General features: G+C 38.2%; 1 protein-coding gene across 1 annotated transcript in view; it reads left to right on the top strand.

The window, feature by feature from the left end:
* The first annotated feature begins 824 nt into the window (after positions 1-824).
* The window catches only part of LOC120731327 (ephrin type-A receptor 6-like), a 179,260-nt gene continuing 164,444 nt past the window's right edge, over positions 825-15,640 (top strand). Inside the window, exons 1-2 of the mRNA XM_040028310.1 lie at positions 825-1,472; positions 11,295-11,359. Coding sequence (XP_039884244.1) covers positions 1,394-1,472; positions 11,295-11,359 — 144 coding nt within the window. The 5' untranslated portion in view covers positions 825-1,393. The remainder of the gene's footprint in view (positions 1,473-11,294; positions 11,360-15,640) is intronic.

Genomic DNA, 15,640 nt, shown 5'->3' with positions numbered 1-15,640 from the left:
GGTTTGCTTACTCACTCGATGAGACGTCCATGAAGATGAGAGGAAGACCTTCCTTAATCTTGGCTGACATTGGCGGCTTGGCAAGCACAGCAGCTCACTGTTTTACTTGAAATGGATAAAACTTAACTTCCTGTGGGATAAAGAGTGCTGTAGTGACATACTGAACACAGGCTGACACTGCATGCTGCTAGGATGAAAGCTACCATCTATATATTTTTTCTTGCACATTCTATGATTTAATGGAATTTGAACAGAAGACCTACTGAAAAAACTATATTTCACTTATACTAAAAGTCTTAAAAGTTTGCAGTAGACTATAGAGATTTTTATTGTTGTTGTTACTATTATTTTTATGAATAAATGTGTTTCTTTATAAAATAGTGTCAAATTCATTATATAAAACAAAGACAAAGGATGTAAGATCAAAATACACCAGTCAGCTGAATATGAATATCAGAGAACAGATACACTGACATTTAATTATAAAAAGCAAAGCAAAGCCGAATTAATTTATTCACTTTTATGGGATTTAACTCGTTATTTTATTGTCCATTCAAAGTGTTTCCCACAAGTTGTATATGTTCAAGGACTTTTAGAGCCGTGGTAACCTTATATTACATAATAACTGATACTCATATAATTGACCCAGGTGTCAGCTGTTAGGTCAAAAATCACATCATGCAGGTTCAAAAGTATAGTTTAGTATTTTCAAGTTCTATAATTCTAATAATTTTGGGAAGCCCGCACTGGAACGAGTCGACACACAAGCGCGCGCACACACACGCCATTGCCTTGTCAGCTAACCCCCTCTAGTGCCGAGCATCCTGCACAGATGCGCTCAGTCTCCTTGTAGCCCCCGCTTCAGCTGCTCTACCGCTGCATCCAAATCATTTCTCTATTCAACGTTCCCATCTTGCTGCTGCAGCGGATCGAGTTGGAGCTGGCAACCCTCGGCACACTGCCGTGCCAAAAGCAGGAGTGAAAGTCTGTCACGACTCCGTGCGCTACAGAAAGGCACCACATTGCGTTTTAATTTGTACTTGAGATTTTTTTTGTTAATATAAATGCATCAACCGCGAATGAAGCGCATGGGAAATCTCCAAAGTAGTTAGGTGGGAAGTGTTTCTCACCTTGTGTGAAAATTTCACTTTAGATATTTTGCTGAGTTTATTCAAAACCTCTCCGTTCCGCGCCATAGCTGCCACTGCCACAAGGTAAAGAATGGACCATCTCTGGCTGTGTCACCCGGCAGCTCTCTACCATCGGGATCAAATGTAAAGACCAGGAGCAGCGGATCGGTGTTTCTGGACCTTCCAGTGACGTGTTTTTATCTGGCTACAGCTACCTCTCGGCTAAAAATATCCAGACATAGCCGGTGATAGATGTTGCAGACATGAGTTTTGGAAACAGATTTTTCTTCGTTTCACTCTTTCTTGGAACTGCCCTCACTCGTTTCTGCAATTGCAACCAAGGTAAGACACATCCACAGAGCGATGCGCTTCGCTCCTAACATTCCCGACTTTGTGTCGCGTAAATTCCAACAGTTGTATCATCTTTCAGTTCTTTCCCAATGGTTTTAAAAATGTTCACCGCACTTACTGTCTTCGGACACATATTGCCGTTACACTACTGTAGGGCAGCAAATTAGCCCGATGGGACAATCGAGTTCAGCCACTAGACAGGTATTCTTAGTTCGAGCAAATCATCACTCATAAGTCCCGCAAAAAGCCATTCGTGTGAGTTAAGAATGAGAAGTTTCATAGCGATATTACTTTAAAAAAGACACCGGAAACGGCGAAAAGAAAGGAATAAAGGGGGGGAGAGAAAAAAGAAACTTAGATATCTAATATAAAATGCACATTCTACGTTTGTTTTCACGGATTACGCATTTCTATCTTTATTATTTTTCAGTTCTTCTACACAGACAAGAGCTGTGGCATAAACCAGATTGTGACTTTAAGTTTATTATGTTGCTGTTAGAGTTCGAAGGATTTCCTGGGTTGAGCTTTTTTCTGAACCTGACAAAATTTTAAAAATGATAAAATTCCGCTGCTGAAATGACATGTCGGTCTGCTGTAATTACACATTATACATTACACGTACACATGCAAACACACCGGCACAGACACAGCGGCAGAAGGATTTAATCATTAGGTGGGAGAACGTGTGTGCGTCTGGTAGAGTGTGTGCATGTCAGTTTTTGCGCGGTGAGTGTTGCAGTAGATTTTAGAAACGTTTCGAGTCTGAGCTGTCAAAGAGTGAGTGCATGTGTAAATGCACTTGGATATAGATGTAGTGCTGAATGTAAGCGCGTGTGTATGTAAGAGAAATTGCGTCAGGCAAACACACCTCCATGCATGCTTCCTTTTGCTCTTGCATAAGTTTTCTGCCCACCTGTCTTTCTTTGTGATAAGTGACCACACTCACACAGATGCTTGTGTTGGAGTGTGGTCAAATGCTTGTGTGTCTGTGTGCGTGCGTTCCTCGATGGCTCCACGTGCACCTGCACACACAACTACTGCATCCGTGAGGTTTAAAATAGTCTTATTGATTGGGCACGGAATACAGCGGGATCTGCCCCCCAGGTTATATTTTATTGTTCTCTCTGTTCAATAAGAGCGATGCTACTCCCTGTTCTCCTAGACAGCTGCTACATAACAGCCTCGCTGTGTGTTTTTCTCTGCCACAGATTGAATGATTGAACTGATGTCTGCCTTCCACTGTACTTTAGTCTCTCATATTGACTGGTCTGGGACCTCGGTGGCACAATTGCAGTCGTTGTCTGCCACAGAGCGGTGCAGCTCAGCATGGGAAAACTGAAACTCTGATGACAAAGAAAAGTGTCCTGTAAGACGCCAAAGGGTTTCTCAAATAATTGCTTCTGTATTTGTCAAATTAAGACTACCTATGGTGTCTCTGTGATTTCACCTGCTTTTGGATGATAGAGTGTGGGCTATGCGTTCTTTCTGAACAGAGTATGAATCAATGTGGTAGCCACTACTGGATAAGCAACTTTCACATTCAGTTCTAAAATCTAGTCACTGCATAACAACGAAGGAAAAAAATGAACAAATTTTTTGTTATTTGTTTTTTCCTTTCTGTTGGCAGGAGACAAAATCCAACCGAATTACATGGGGGGGTTAGTGTAGATCATGCTTTTGAACACCAACAAACAGAACTACAAAGATTTGGAATTTCATAGAAAAAAATGGTCAGACTTCATCTGTTAGAAAAACGATAAAAACAGCCACTTTTTGCTATGTCTTGCCTCTGTTCACAGCAACCTATCGTATTCCTTATATGAATCCAACTAGGACTGCAGAGAGTTACTAACAAATCCCTACTCACTCACTGCCAAGTAGCACTTTTCCCCATCAATAAATCTCTGCCCATAATATTATTTTTGGTTTTTCTCCCACCGTTCCCTGCCTTGTCAGTTCATCAGAAGCAATATTTATTATACTGAACTTTTACGAATCTTATTTACTAACCACTTTCTTGAGCTCTTGTAACATTTTGCTTTAGCCGAAAATGAGTTTATACTAGCTAAATTAGATGACGATGTCTTTGTTCCACACTTGTGAAATTGTTCAGATTGTTTTTGGTTCTTTCCAAAAAATCTCAGGCATGAAAATCAGGAAAGCAATCCTTTCTTGTAATATGAAAGGACCACATGCAAATGTCTTTTTAAGCTGGTTAAATGCATCTCACACAAACACAAAGTGCTCAGCAAAGCATGGTGTAAAACTCTTGGCTTAGACTCTAATGGTTATTCATTGCAATACTCAAAAAGATCTAGCAAAAAAAAAAAAAACAAACTTGAAAATTATGATTCAAGTCTTTGCATTGATTTGTGGTGATGCCTGATTAAAGCTTTTGCTCTCAATGCTGCTTCCTGCGGAGCACCTTTATCACCATCATCAGAATAAGGAGATATTTATCAGCAGTGTTTTGTCAAGAAAATCAATCAGCCAGCACCCAAAAAAACATAACTCTGCACCTTTAACTAACAGGCTGGTGTGTGTGTTTTTGCACATATGATAAGCAGGGGCAATATTGTGTATTTTGATATTAGTTTCAGTATATGCAGTTTTCATCAATCAGTCAAAATATAATGACCGTTAGAGAGATTTCCCAGGATTTTTCTTAATTTATCGTGAATATACAGGTACCATCATTGTTAAGTGGAACACAATTGCTGCTATGTATAATAAAAGGTCTTTCCACAAATTTCTCCTCCCTAGACTGAAATGGCTCCAGGCTGGAGACTGTTAATTTTCCCAGGGCTTGACCTCTTCAAAAGCATTCCTGTATTCACATAATTATCATTGACTTGCACGGAATGACACATTTTTGTCCACCTGGTGAACAAGATTCATTTCATACCCCTGATGAAAATGACTCTTCAAAGTCACGAATGAGCAAGAAAAAAACACCTCAGTCCAAAATATGTTTAAGCAGTGTTGCTTCTCAGACTGTTGTGGCCATTAGGCCTTCCCTGTACAGAATGAATGAACAACTGTTTTCTGGGTTCTGCTGCAGGAACAAAGTAGGCGCTTTTCTTTAAAAGCTGCAAACGCAATCATGCTAGGTTGGACCTAATATGCATATCATATAATATCATTTTAACACAGTACAAGATTGTGTGCAGCCACATTGATGAATAGGTGTGCACAAGATGATGACCGTGAGCGCTTCTCATGCATCTTTGTCAGTGGCTCAGCTCACCAGAGAATGCAAACAGCAGTAAGATGTACATAAGATTTTATCCAACCTACTTCATTTGTAATTTCACAGTTAGATTTAGACACTTCAATTCCCAATCAGACGAGAGATCTCTGTCAAGTGCAGCAGGTTACAGCTCTCTTACACACTGCAGCGCGAAACAGCAAAGACATACAAGACAGACTCAAACGTGTAAATGGAATACATTGAAAAGTATGTTTTTGTCCCTTTGTTGTTTTTTTTATTCTTTCAAATGACAATTGCAAAATAGCTCAGCTCTCTTTGGCACTTTTGTGGGTGTATCTGAATGTAGCCGTGAATGCCATGCTAAAATTACCTATGTCTCAGTGAAGGGAATTTTATCACTTTATAGCAAATTGATGAAGTCAGCAAGATTAAATATTCTATGTATGAAAATGGCTTATTTCCAGAATCAGTCATTTTGTATTTCCAGAACGTGATGCTGAAACCTGAAGTCCATATTGTGGAAGGTTGTTAAGAAATGTAGATGACAGCTTGTTTTATGTCATCTACACAGTGTTGAACACTGTTAAAAACAGTGTTTTTTTAACAGTGTTAAAAACACAGACTTTTTGATTTTCCAGTTCTTAACTTTAGGTCTTCCATTTCTAACATCTTTTTTTTGTTATTGTGTATTTACTTATTTTTGTATGTTTTTCAACTTGATTGAAGAGGATGTAATTTATCATGCTGAATTCTTAGTTTTAGTGTTAAACTGACTTGCTCATTTAACTGCAGCATGATGCACTGACCTTTATTATCATATAATTTGGGATTATTATGCTACAAATCTTTAGGTTTTGGACTGATATTCTGCTTTTAACAGATCCTGGGAATGATGGGGAGTGGGCCAGGGTGTGAGTTTTTTCAGATAAAACTTGGATTGATCTTCTTTTCATGGCATAAAGGGTAATTAATGATTAATTTATTAATAAAGGTCTGCTCTTTTTAAATCTTTGGTCAGTACTACCTACACTCTGATCAGAGATGGCAGTGCAGGTGTTTTGCATTAAATAACTGATGGGAATCACTTGTTATGACATTATTGCTTTACACGTGTCTATAACCACATTATGCTCAAGAGGGATCCTTCAGCATCCAACCTGTGTTGAATACTGGCACGTATTCCCTTCGCTAATCTCTCATTTAAATACACTTAGAGCTATTATCAGATCCAATGAAACACATTTCAAAGATTTGCTTTGCTGACATTTATTATGTTGTTGAATGTTTGGTCTTGTTTGTGAAAATGCACCGAAAAGTCTGTCATGCCTGTCAGGTTGCCTTTGTTATGGATAGTTTTCTATTTCAAAGCATATCATCTCGTCATGTGTTTCAAGTGCAGCACTTTGTTTACACTACTAGAGGACAATATGCAATCCTGACTGAAATCATCATCCAAATCAATTTTCTAGTGTCTGTTCATCAATTGTTATTTTTTATGAGGCTTTGGGTTTACGAGAATGTGTTTCTATGAAGCTTGCAAAGCGAAAGGTTCTATTAATATTTGGAATCAAGGCCTATTTTCCTTTTTGAGCTAATTTAGTCTGTAGACTATGTCACTACTTTAATAATAAGAAACGATGATGCTTTCATTATAATAGGAAACAGTGTTACTACAAAACATATGTCTCCTATCACACTTTACATAAATATCACACTTTATTCAATACCCTAGTGTGCCAAATCAACCAAAGGATGTATGTTTGAAGACCTGCACTGTGTTTTGAATTCATATAACTCTTTTAGATTTTCACAGGACAGACACCTCTGTAATCCAGAAGAGTCTAATGTAGGCCCTCTATTCTACCAAAAGTGCACTTAACCTCCTAAGACCCGAACTCTTCCACAGCATGCATTTTTAATTTCTCTTTGATATTTGGGCATATTGGGGCCCGATGAATGTAAAAACAAAGAATTACCAGATTTTTTTTTTTTACCTTATTTTTGCTTTTAAGAAAAATAAGAGCCACATATTTGTTTAAAAACTGGATAGAACAGTAGCAGTATAATGTCCTCGTAAGTGGATATCAGGCCCATGTAGAGCAAAATTGAGTATTTTGGTCTAAATAACCCAAAGTGTGATGTCCACATATGTGGACGCCAAGTCCTAGGAGGTTAAAGACGCCTCCTTTTGTGTCTTTACATTCTATACTTTAAAGAGACAGTATTGCACACAACTGCAGACCGCCTGGATCACTTTTGCCAGAACACTCATACTGCTTCCATATCTAATTGGCATAAAGTAGCACTTAAATAGACCACCTTTGGGTCTGTTGTTTGGGCTGCTGCTATTTGGGGGTATTTGTGTTGCCTGCAAAGGCTGTAGGCCAGACAAGAGATGTCATCATTCTAGTGAAGCTCCATATATTTATGAGTTGGCCAGCTCATGATCTATTTATATCTAACCAGAGGAAGTCCCAGAGGGCCTGCAGCTCCAGGCAGCATTTGTGGGTCCTTCTCAGAAAGACAACTCTATGAAGAGAGCTATAGAAAGGGAGAGAAGATGGGCTGGATTAGCACCCAAGATACATTGCTCAGTATATACAGCATATACTAAAATATATGCACACCATCAATTACAAGTGCACACACACTACTCAAACTACTTTCTAGCTAAATTTCACAATACATTTTTTACTGTAAATCTTTAAATGAGTGAATATGTTCGAAAAAGCATCAGAGAAATGAAGGCACTTTTTTTATTATGGTTTTTGAGCTTAGGTGCTATTAGCAGGTCACATCTTTAACTCCTGTACTGTCAGCTGAACACCAGAGGTGTTTCATTTCTAAGTATCCTTTGTCTGGCTCACAAATAAAGAAGAAATTTCATGGTGCCACACTTTTCTTATAAAGGTGGGAACACAAGGCTTGGACCGAACAGTGCAATGTTGTCAGCCGAATACATTCACACTGCCTCCTACTGTAATGCACATCAACTGTTCTTTATATATGGTGAGGGGAGGTGTGAATCTCCTTACTGCAGTGAACGACGCAGCCAACTCTCAGTAATTAGGCTATTCTCAAGGGATTGTGCTGCTTACCTGCCCACAGTAGCCTAATGGTGTCCATTAACAGCATTGGCAGAGACACCTATTCTCCAATCTGGCACTGACACTGACATGGCACAGACCTGGCATTGGTGGGCAGAAATAAACACACAGAGATGCTGGAACTAATCCAATACCACCCGTTAGCAGAAATATTAAACTCAGCCAGTAGTGTAGTGAAGATGGGATTTGAAGATGAAAGGCTCAGTATGGTGTCCTTTCTTTTTTTCCAGGGGGGGGGGGGGGTGGGGGGATCAATAGAGTTATATATATCAATGTACATTTTCTGCATTTACTCTTGAACTATAACGGTATAAACATCATGTGGTACTCACTTTGTTTTCATTTTTCCTAATGAAGTTTACAAGAAGAGTGATGGCCACAGAATAAGAGGGCGCTACTTATTTAAACTCTCAACAAAAGATAAGATAAAATGTTTCATTATTTTATTGTAATGTTTTCATTACATTGCATATAAATCTCACAGCAGACAATATAATGAGTTGAGTTTCCATAAATCTAATTAGAAACTAAGTGGGGGTTTGTGGTGTAACTTGTGGTATATTAAACTCCAGTTTGAAGCAATTTCATGGCCAGGTGAGGCTTTTTCCCAGATAAAAGACCTGGAGTTGAATCCAAGTGTTAAACAGTTGGTAGCTTTTCAGTGGAACTCTCAATATAAGGCCCAAAGAGATGTTAGTGCAAGCAAGGAAGGCCATCATTAAGCTGAAAAATAAATAGTTAAATAATCCTATGAGAGAGCTAGCAAAAACTTTAGTCGTGCAATCTAGTACATTCTTAAAAAGAATGAATGCACTGATCCGATCTGCAAAACCAAAAGGCCCACAAGACCACAGAAGACACCTTTAGTGGATGATTGCAGGACTCTTCTTTGGTTAAGAAAACCCTCCACAGCATCAAACCAAGTTGAGGGGTTCTTCAGGAGTGAGGCAAAATATGTAATCAAGCCACACCTTACCAAGGGTTTACAGCAAGGTGCAAACCACTGGTTACACTCAGGAACAGGAAGGTCATACAAGATATGTGTTGCCTACATGTGTTGCCTATAGCAACACGTGTAGGACTGATTAGAACTAATAAGAGTTATTCAGTGGCCTGATAACAGTCGAGATGGGCTGTTTTAGGGTTTTGCTGCCTTTAGCCTGACACTGAGGAAGTGAACGAAGCACTTAAATGAATGTTTCTTACCCCTCACTGTAAAATTCTGATTGGATATTGTCATCACCCTGTCGGGAGGGCGGTCGACAGGGACACCCAAGTTTGTGAATGTAATACCTTGAGAAGGAAGTCACCTAGGATTTTGAAATTTACACCATATATGTATCCACTAAAACTCTCAGTGACCTCAGCCTCAAGGTCAGTAGGCAGAGGTGAAGTTTTTTGAAAATCTTTTAAATAAGTGACATACAATTTTGAAATGCATACAAAAGATGCAACTACTAGGAGGCTGAGGGGTACCAGTGTCCACTGCCAGTATTTTTGTTGTTTCATGTTGTCTTATTTGAATCTTTTTGCTGACAACTCTTGGACTTTTGCATTTTGAATCCAACTATGGATTTGGATTTTCTGGTCACTAATCAGAGATTCTACTCTTAAAGTCCTCTCTTTATGGATGAGGAAACATGTGAGCCAATTTGCAGAGGGCTCTGCAGCTATTCTGGTCATCACAAAGATTGTTTTAGTTATTTATTTTTTATTCATTTAGATTTTTTCCTTCTGTTTTAAATCTATTCTACTACTTACACAAATTCACTGTATTTGTTGCCTTTTTTTGTATTTGTCAACTCTGTCAGTGCTAAAAAATATTGTCCTGAATGATTTGGGTTTTGTATGCTGTGAAATGTGCATTTCTTGATCCAAAAGTGGTTTTACATTATGTCAAAAGTGTATTTACCATTCCACCCCTCTGAGAATCCCAGTCAGCAGATATTTGGACAATCTCTGTCAGCCAGGCTCCATCAGAAGTGTACTGTGTGAAGACTGGGAAACAGATGCAAATGTCTCTTCTTCTTGTCTGTTTGCCCTGATGTTAACAGAGGACATATCGCATTTCTTTTGCCTTCACATTGTAATTCGCAAATGGTCGTAATCACAATATCACAGCACTGAAATGGCTTTCTTTGATGTACATTTGGTTGTAATAACTAGCTATTCTAGAGTAATGATGTTAATGGAGATTTATTCAGGGAATATTGTCACTGATAAAGATCTGTGTTGCTATAATGAGTCCCCCAAGGACCACTTACAGAGCTCTAAGTGGACAGTCATGACTGACTGACACTTAAAATTCAGTCTTTAACTTTAAGTCGAAATTACACTTTGGTTTGTCAGAAATCGTGTCGGTACTGATATAGCGCTATTTGAAAAAGCAACATTTAAGATCTAAGTCAATGATTTTTGAAGGAAATATTCAAAGCTGAATTTTTGCTTCTTGTGATCATTATTAACAGAGACAAGGGAACAGTTTTGAATAAGTCTGTTGAGACTAGTGTTGTTGTTGTTGATGTTTTTGTCTGTTAGCATTGATTCTCTCCTTGAATACTAATTCTTTTCCTGTACCCACTTAATCATGCAGTGCATACTCACCTAATAGGGACATACTGTAAGAGACTGTCACACATACTGTGTATTTGGCACTTTTGACAAGGTGACTGGATGGGCTCCATGTAATATTTATGGATTCTGAAAATGCATCAGGGTCTTTGTATAAAATCTGTTCCCTACTGTTGTCACACGTGTGGGAAAACTTTTTTTTTTTTAATTTGTGTTATTATGCTGCTATCTCACTGAGGGCAAATTCTGGAAGCCACAGTTTGTTTGTTTTTTCAGTGTAAATCACTTGTCACTGGGAGAAGTGCTTTCCTCCTGAATTATTAAATCTGTTGTCCTTGAGAGGATGACAAAGTATTGACAAGGATGACAATATTTTCCCCTCTAAAATAGTATTTTTTAACACTACTTGGAAGTTTAAAGTCACCTGACAATGATATTATTATGCTGTGCCATGATTTATATCATTGCATATCAAATCATAGCTTTAATTTATATGCAATAAAACATAGCAGGGTCTTGACTGATGTTTGGCACAATGGAACATACACTTTACTAGCATAGGAAGGATTGATACATCACTTATAGTATCTCATGAAAAGTCTTGATCATCGCCAGTAGGAGAGCATATTGTCGGTGAGATTGAAGTAAAGCTATGGATAGCAGAGGAGGGAATGGCCTGTTGACAGCAATTTGACTGCAATCCATCAAACTTTAAATTGTGTTGCAAGTGGCAAAAATGTTGCTCCTACTGTACACGCAACTGTGCTCATAAATATTCATCCAAGAAACTCATTTTCGTTAATATGAAAAATGTCTAGATGAACACGTTTTTGACAGATTTTTCAATTTACAGTGTGAAAGAGAACTTTTTATGTGTTCCCAGATGGCTAATGTATGTATTTCCTCCTCTTATTCTCATTTCAGTTGTGTTGCTGGATACAACGTCTGTGCTTGGGGAGCTTGGATGGAAGACATATCCAATAAATGGGGTAAGAGGGGAACCTCTGTCCCATGTTATTTCATTTATTATTACTGTCCAGAATGTCTTGTTAAAAAAGGAATAGCTACTGTTGCATCAATGAGATCATTTATATTGATTTAAAGAGGACAAAATTGGTAGAATGATCCTTTTGTGGATTCGTTTTGTATTCAGATTACTCTGTCCTCACAGAAAATACAAAATAGAGGTGAGGTTTAAAACCTCCTACTATGGTGTTCAGTTTCGTACTCCTGATTAATTCCTGTCCCGGTGTTCTGGGAATCCATCCTACCTGACAAACCATCCTACTCGTTTCTGCGCATGCGCACAACACGAAATTAAGTGGCAAACCGTCCTACCTTTGTTAATAACAGCTAGAAACATACTCTGACGGGTAAAATTAAGTGCCAAACCATCCTACCTTTGTGAATGTGACCTACAAGCATACTTTAACAGCTAAAATTTAGCGGCAAATTGTTCTACCTTTGTTAATCTGAGCTAGAAGCATATTTTCACAGCTAAAATTCAGTGGTGAAGCATCCTACCTTTGTGAATATGAGCTAGAAGCATACTTTCGAGGCTACAATTAAGTGGCAAATTGTCCTACCTTTGTTAATAACAGCTAGAAACATACTCTGACGGGTGAAATTAAGTGCCAAACAATGCTACCTTTGTGAATGTTACCTATAGCCACAATTTAACGGGTAAATTGAAGTGGCAAACCATCCTGCCTTTAAGAATATAAGCTACAAGCATACTCTGATGGGCAACGTTAAGTGGCAAACTGTCATACCTACTTAAATTTATGCTGGAATTACTCTGTGACAGCAGAAATGTGCATAAACTACCTACGGTAGGACATTTTGCCAAAGTAGGATGGTTTGTCAAAACACCGTTTCTGTCACGTTTGGGCCACATTATTCTTTAATTCACACATGCTTTTTTTTCCATATTAAATATACATTCTTAAAATGTTAAGATCGCCATTCTTTCACGATTCATTTTGCCATCTTATTCAAAGTCCAAGAATGTAGTTTTCAACTTTTCTTTCAAACTTAGGTTGCCTCTCAGCATAGAAACAATAACTGCTCTATACCCTATTTTGTGTTTTTGTCTGTCAGCTACACCAAAGGGATTTTCCAATTTTGTTCAGACAGTAAATGCTTGAAGCCCAACAGCAATTTCGTGTCCACTTGAAAATCAGAACTTTGGAAAAAGCAGCAAGTGTCAAACAATTCCTGTATATTGCCTTGATAAAATATAGATGCACTGACAACAAACTGGAACATCTTCAGATCAAAACCTTCACACTGCATCAAAAGCTTTCTCTCACCGTGCTGACACAATACCTAAAAGACTGATTGAAAATGTCTTCAAGCAATAAGGAATAGCAGTGGAATTGCCTGACTTCCACCACTTTGCTCATATCCCGGTCTTTCCTCCATGCCAATTAACTATGACACGACCCAATTCATGGTGGAACCTAAATACAGGAAAGAGGGAGAAGCTACACTAAAACTGTGAGGTCCATAAGTATTTGGACATTGATCTCTTTACAATGTCACAGTGTATTTAAAATAAGATAATCAATATGTGATCGAAGTGCAGACTTTCAGCTTTAATTCAAGGAGTTTAAATAAGATTGGATAAAACTGCTAAGTAATTACTACCATTTTTATATGTACCAAATAAAAAGAACATCATTTTAAACCGCAATTGTTGTTCATACATGCATTCAGTGTCTGAAGTATAGAACCTGTGGACATCACCAAATGGCGCCAGGTCTTTCCTGCACCTTCAGTTGCTGCTTGTTTGTGGTCCCCTCAGTTTTTTCTGGAGTAGCTGAAAAACATGCTCTATTGGGCTGAAATAAGGTGAGAGACTTAGCCAATGTAAAAGATGCCATTTTCTTTGCTTTGAGAAACTCCTGGGCTTTTTTTTTTTGCAGCATGTTTTGGGTCATTATCCATTTGCTCTGCAAAGCGCTGTTTGATTAGCTGTGTAGCCTTTTTCTGAATCTGAACAAAGAGAGTAGCCCTGTGTACACTTCAGAATTCATCCTGCTACTTTTATCTGCAGTCACACAATCAGTAAACACTATTGACCACGTTCCACTGGCAGCCACACATGTATATACTGTACCATTCCCTCCACTATATTTGACAGATGATAGATTAAGTTAATTTTGTTTTTCATTTAGTCTTATTTAGTCTAATTTCATCGGTTCTTGAGTGTAACCAGTGGTTTGCACCTTGTTGCAAACCCTCTGTTTTTACATTCAAGAAATTGTCTCTTGATTGTAGACTTAGAGAGTGAGGTCCCCACCTCCTTGAGAGTGTTTTTGACTTGACTGGATGTAGTGAAGGATTTTTTCTTTACCATGGAAATCCGTCATCTTGCACTTTAGTTCTACGACTATACCAGATTGTTAATTTGACCACTCCTTGACCACAACATTTTATGGGGGTCTTTATAAATGGGTGTATAAAAAAAGTATATATTTCAGAATTAAGTACTGAACTTTTGTTAAATACCCCAGAATTGAATTTACAAGTCTACACTTCCATCATATCTTGACTGTCTGCACATCTTGACTGTTTGTAAAGTCATGGTGTACAGAGGCAAAATTGCAAAAACTGTGATTATTTCTACACACTCAAGTGTGAGTTAACGGAACTTCTGTTTTTACAGTTTATAAGCAAGTTCATCACTTCTGTAAAACAAAATAATATTGAAAAGAGTCAATTATAAGCTAGTTTTAAAAATAATAATTAGTTCTTTTAAACTCTGTATGACCATCTAAGATTTGTACTGCCAGGGAGCTAATTATAAATTAATGTTATGCCACCAAACTTTAGACTTCAATATATCCTAAAGTTTGCTGTTTACTTTCCCTCTGGTAAACAGTTTGATTATATTCTCATGTCACATGAGAGTTTATTCTCTAATTGCCTGAGTCTGACGACCTTGGATCCACTTATAAGAAAGTTTCAGTAACACCAGCCAACAGTAGCAAAAGCAGCAGCACTTACCAACAGCAAAAGTTCAGGATATCCTCAACAACTCACCTCAATATCACCGTCAGTGGTCAGAAGTGAGTTTTATTGACTCACCGACCCGTATCGGACTCCTTACACAGGCAGTTTTACAGCCTCTTCCAGAATAAATAGGCGTGGACACATTTGGAAGCTGAGGCAAACAGTGGACTGACAGTCTGTACTTCCTACAAATGAAAGCCAGCTGGGGTGTTAGAGGAAACTTAGGAGAAAAATGGTTAAATATCACAAAACATCCCATTGATATATTATTTAAAATGTTCTTCCTGATTTATTGTTATTCAAATACATTAAAATGTAGCGTGTACAGAGATGTTTTATATAGAGATAATAGATGTGGAAAACTAACAGCCATCTGTGGCCATTATAGTGAAATACACAGAGTTGGCCATGGCCTTTGATTGTTGGGCCCCAATAATAACCGCTTTATGACAACATTGACATCAAATACATCCGCTCTTACGAGCCTCTGTTTGCCTAGGTTGTGCACCTCTTGATTTTTGTAATCTGCCTCATTTTGCAACTACCACTGCAGCTGGGTTGAAGACACAAGTGCAAGATTGAGTTTCTGTACTGATAGGTCATTAAAATGTAAAAAAAAAAAAAAAAAACTGACATAAAGATTTAAAGATTACACAAAAGGAGATGTTGCAATAGTTTGACTTTGTGTAAAATCCATCCATTTGTAGGATCGCATCAGATTCACTTTGTGGAAAACACTTTGAAAAAGAGAAAAGTCAGCTCTGATGTGAAGGTATAATGTGAGTGTGGAAACATCTGCTGTATCGTTCAGAGGAATAGGTACTGATGCCATAAGAGCACTCATTAGCATCCTTACGCTGAACTGGATGGATGGATGGATGGATGGATGTTCACTTTGCTTCATTGTGGCTAAAACCATGTGATTTTATTACTAATGTAACTAATTGGCATTGTGATTGTAGGAGATACATTATAAATGCAGAAAATAAACCCAAAAAAGTCCTTGCCTGAAAATATGTAGTTTCTCCATAGAAATAAATAATTACATGTATTCTTTGAAAGTAATTGTGATCAAATGGTGTCACGACTTCACCCCCACCCGTCTCTTTCTGTCTCTCCCCACATGGCCCTTGGTGGCCCATATCAGGGTTATGGAGGTGATTACATCATGTAGGTTATGGTGACAGCCGCCCAGAGGGTTAGGGAGGAGGGAGGGAGGCTACTGTCTTCATGATTGAGCTGTCACTCCTCTC

This window comes from Simochromis diagramma, unplaced genomic scaffold (assembly GCF_900408965.1).
Source record: "Simochromis diagramma unplaced genomic scaffold, fSimDia1.1 OVJJ01000343.1, whole genome shotgun sequence".
Classification (NCBI taxonomy): Eukaryota; Metazoa; Chordata; class Actinopteri; order Cichliformes; family Cichlidae; genus Simochromis; species Simochromis diagramma.
This window is presented reverse-complemented; position numbering and strand designations above follow the sequence as displayed.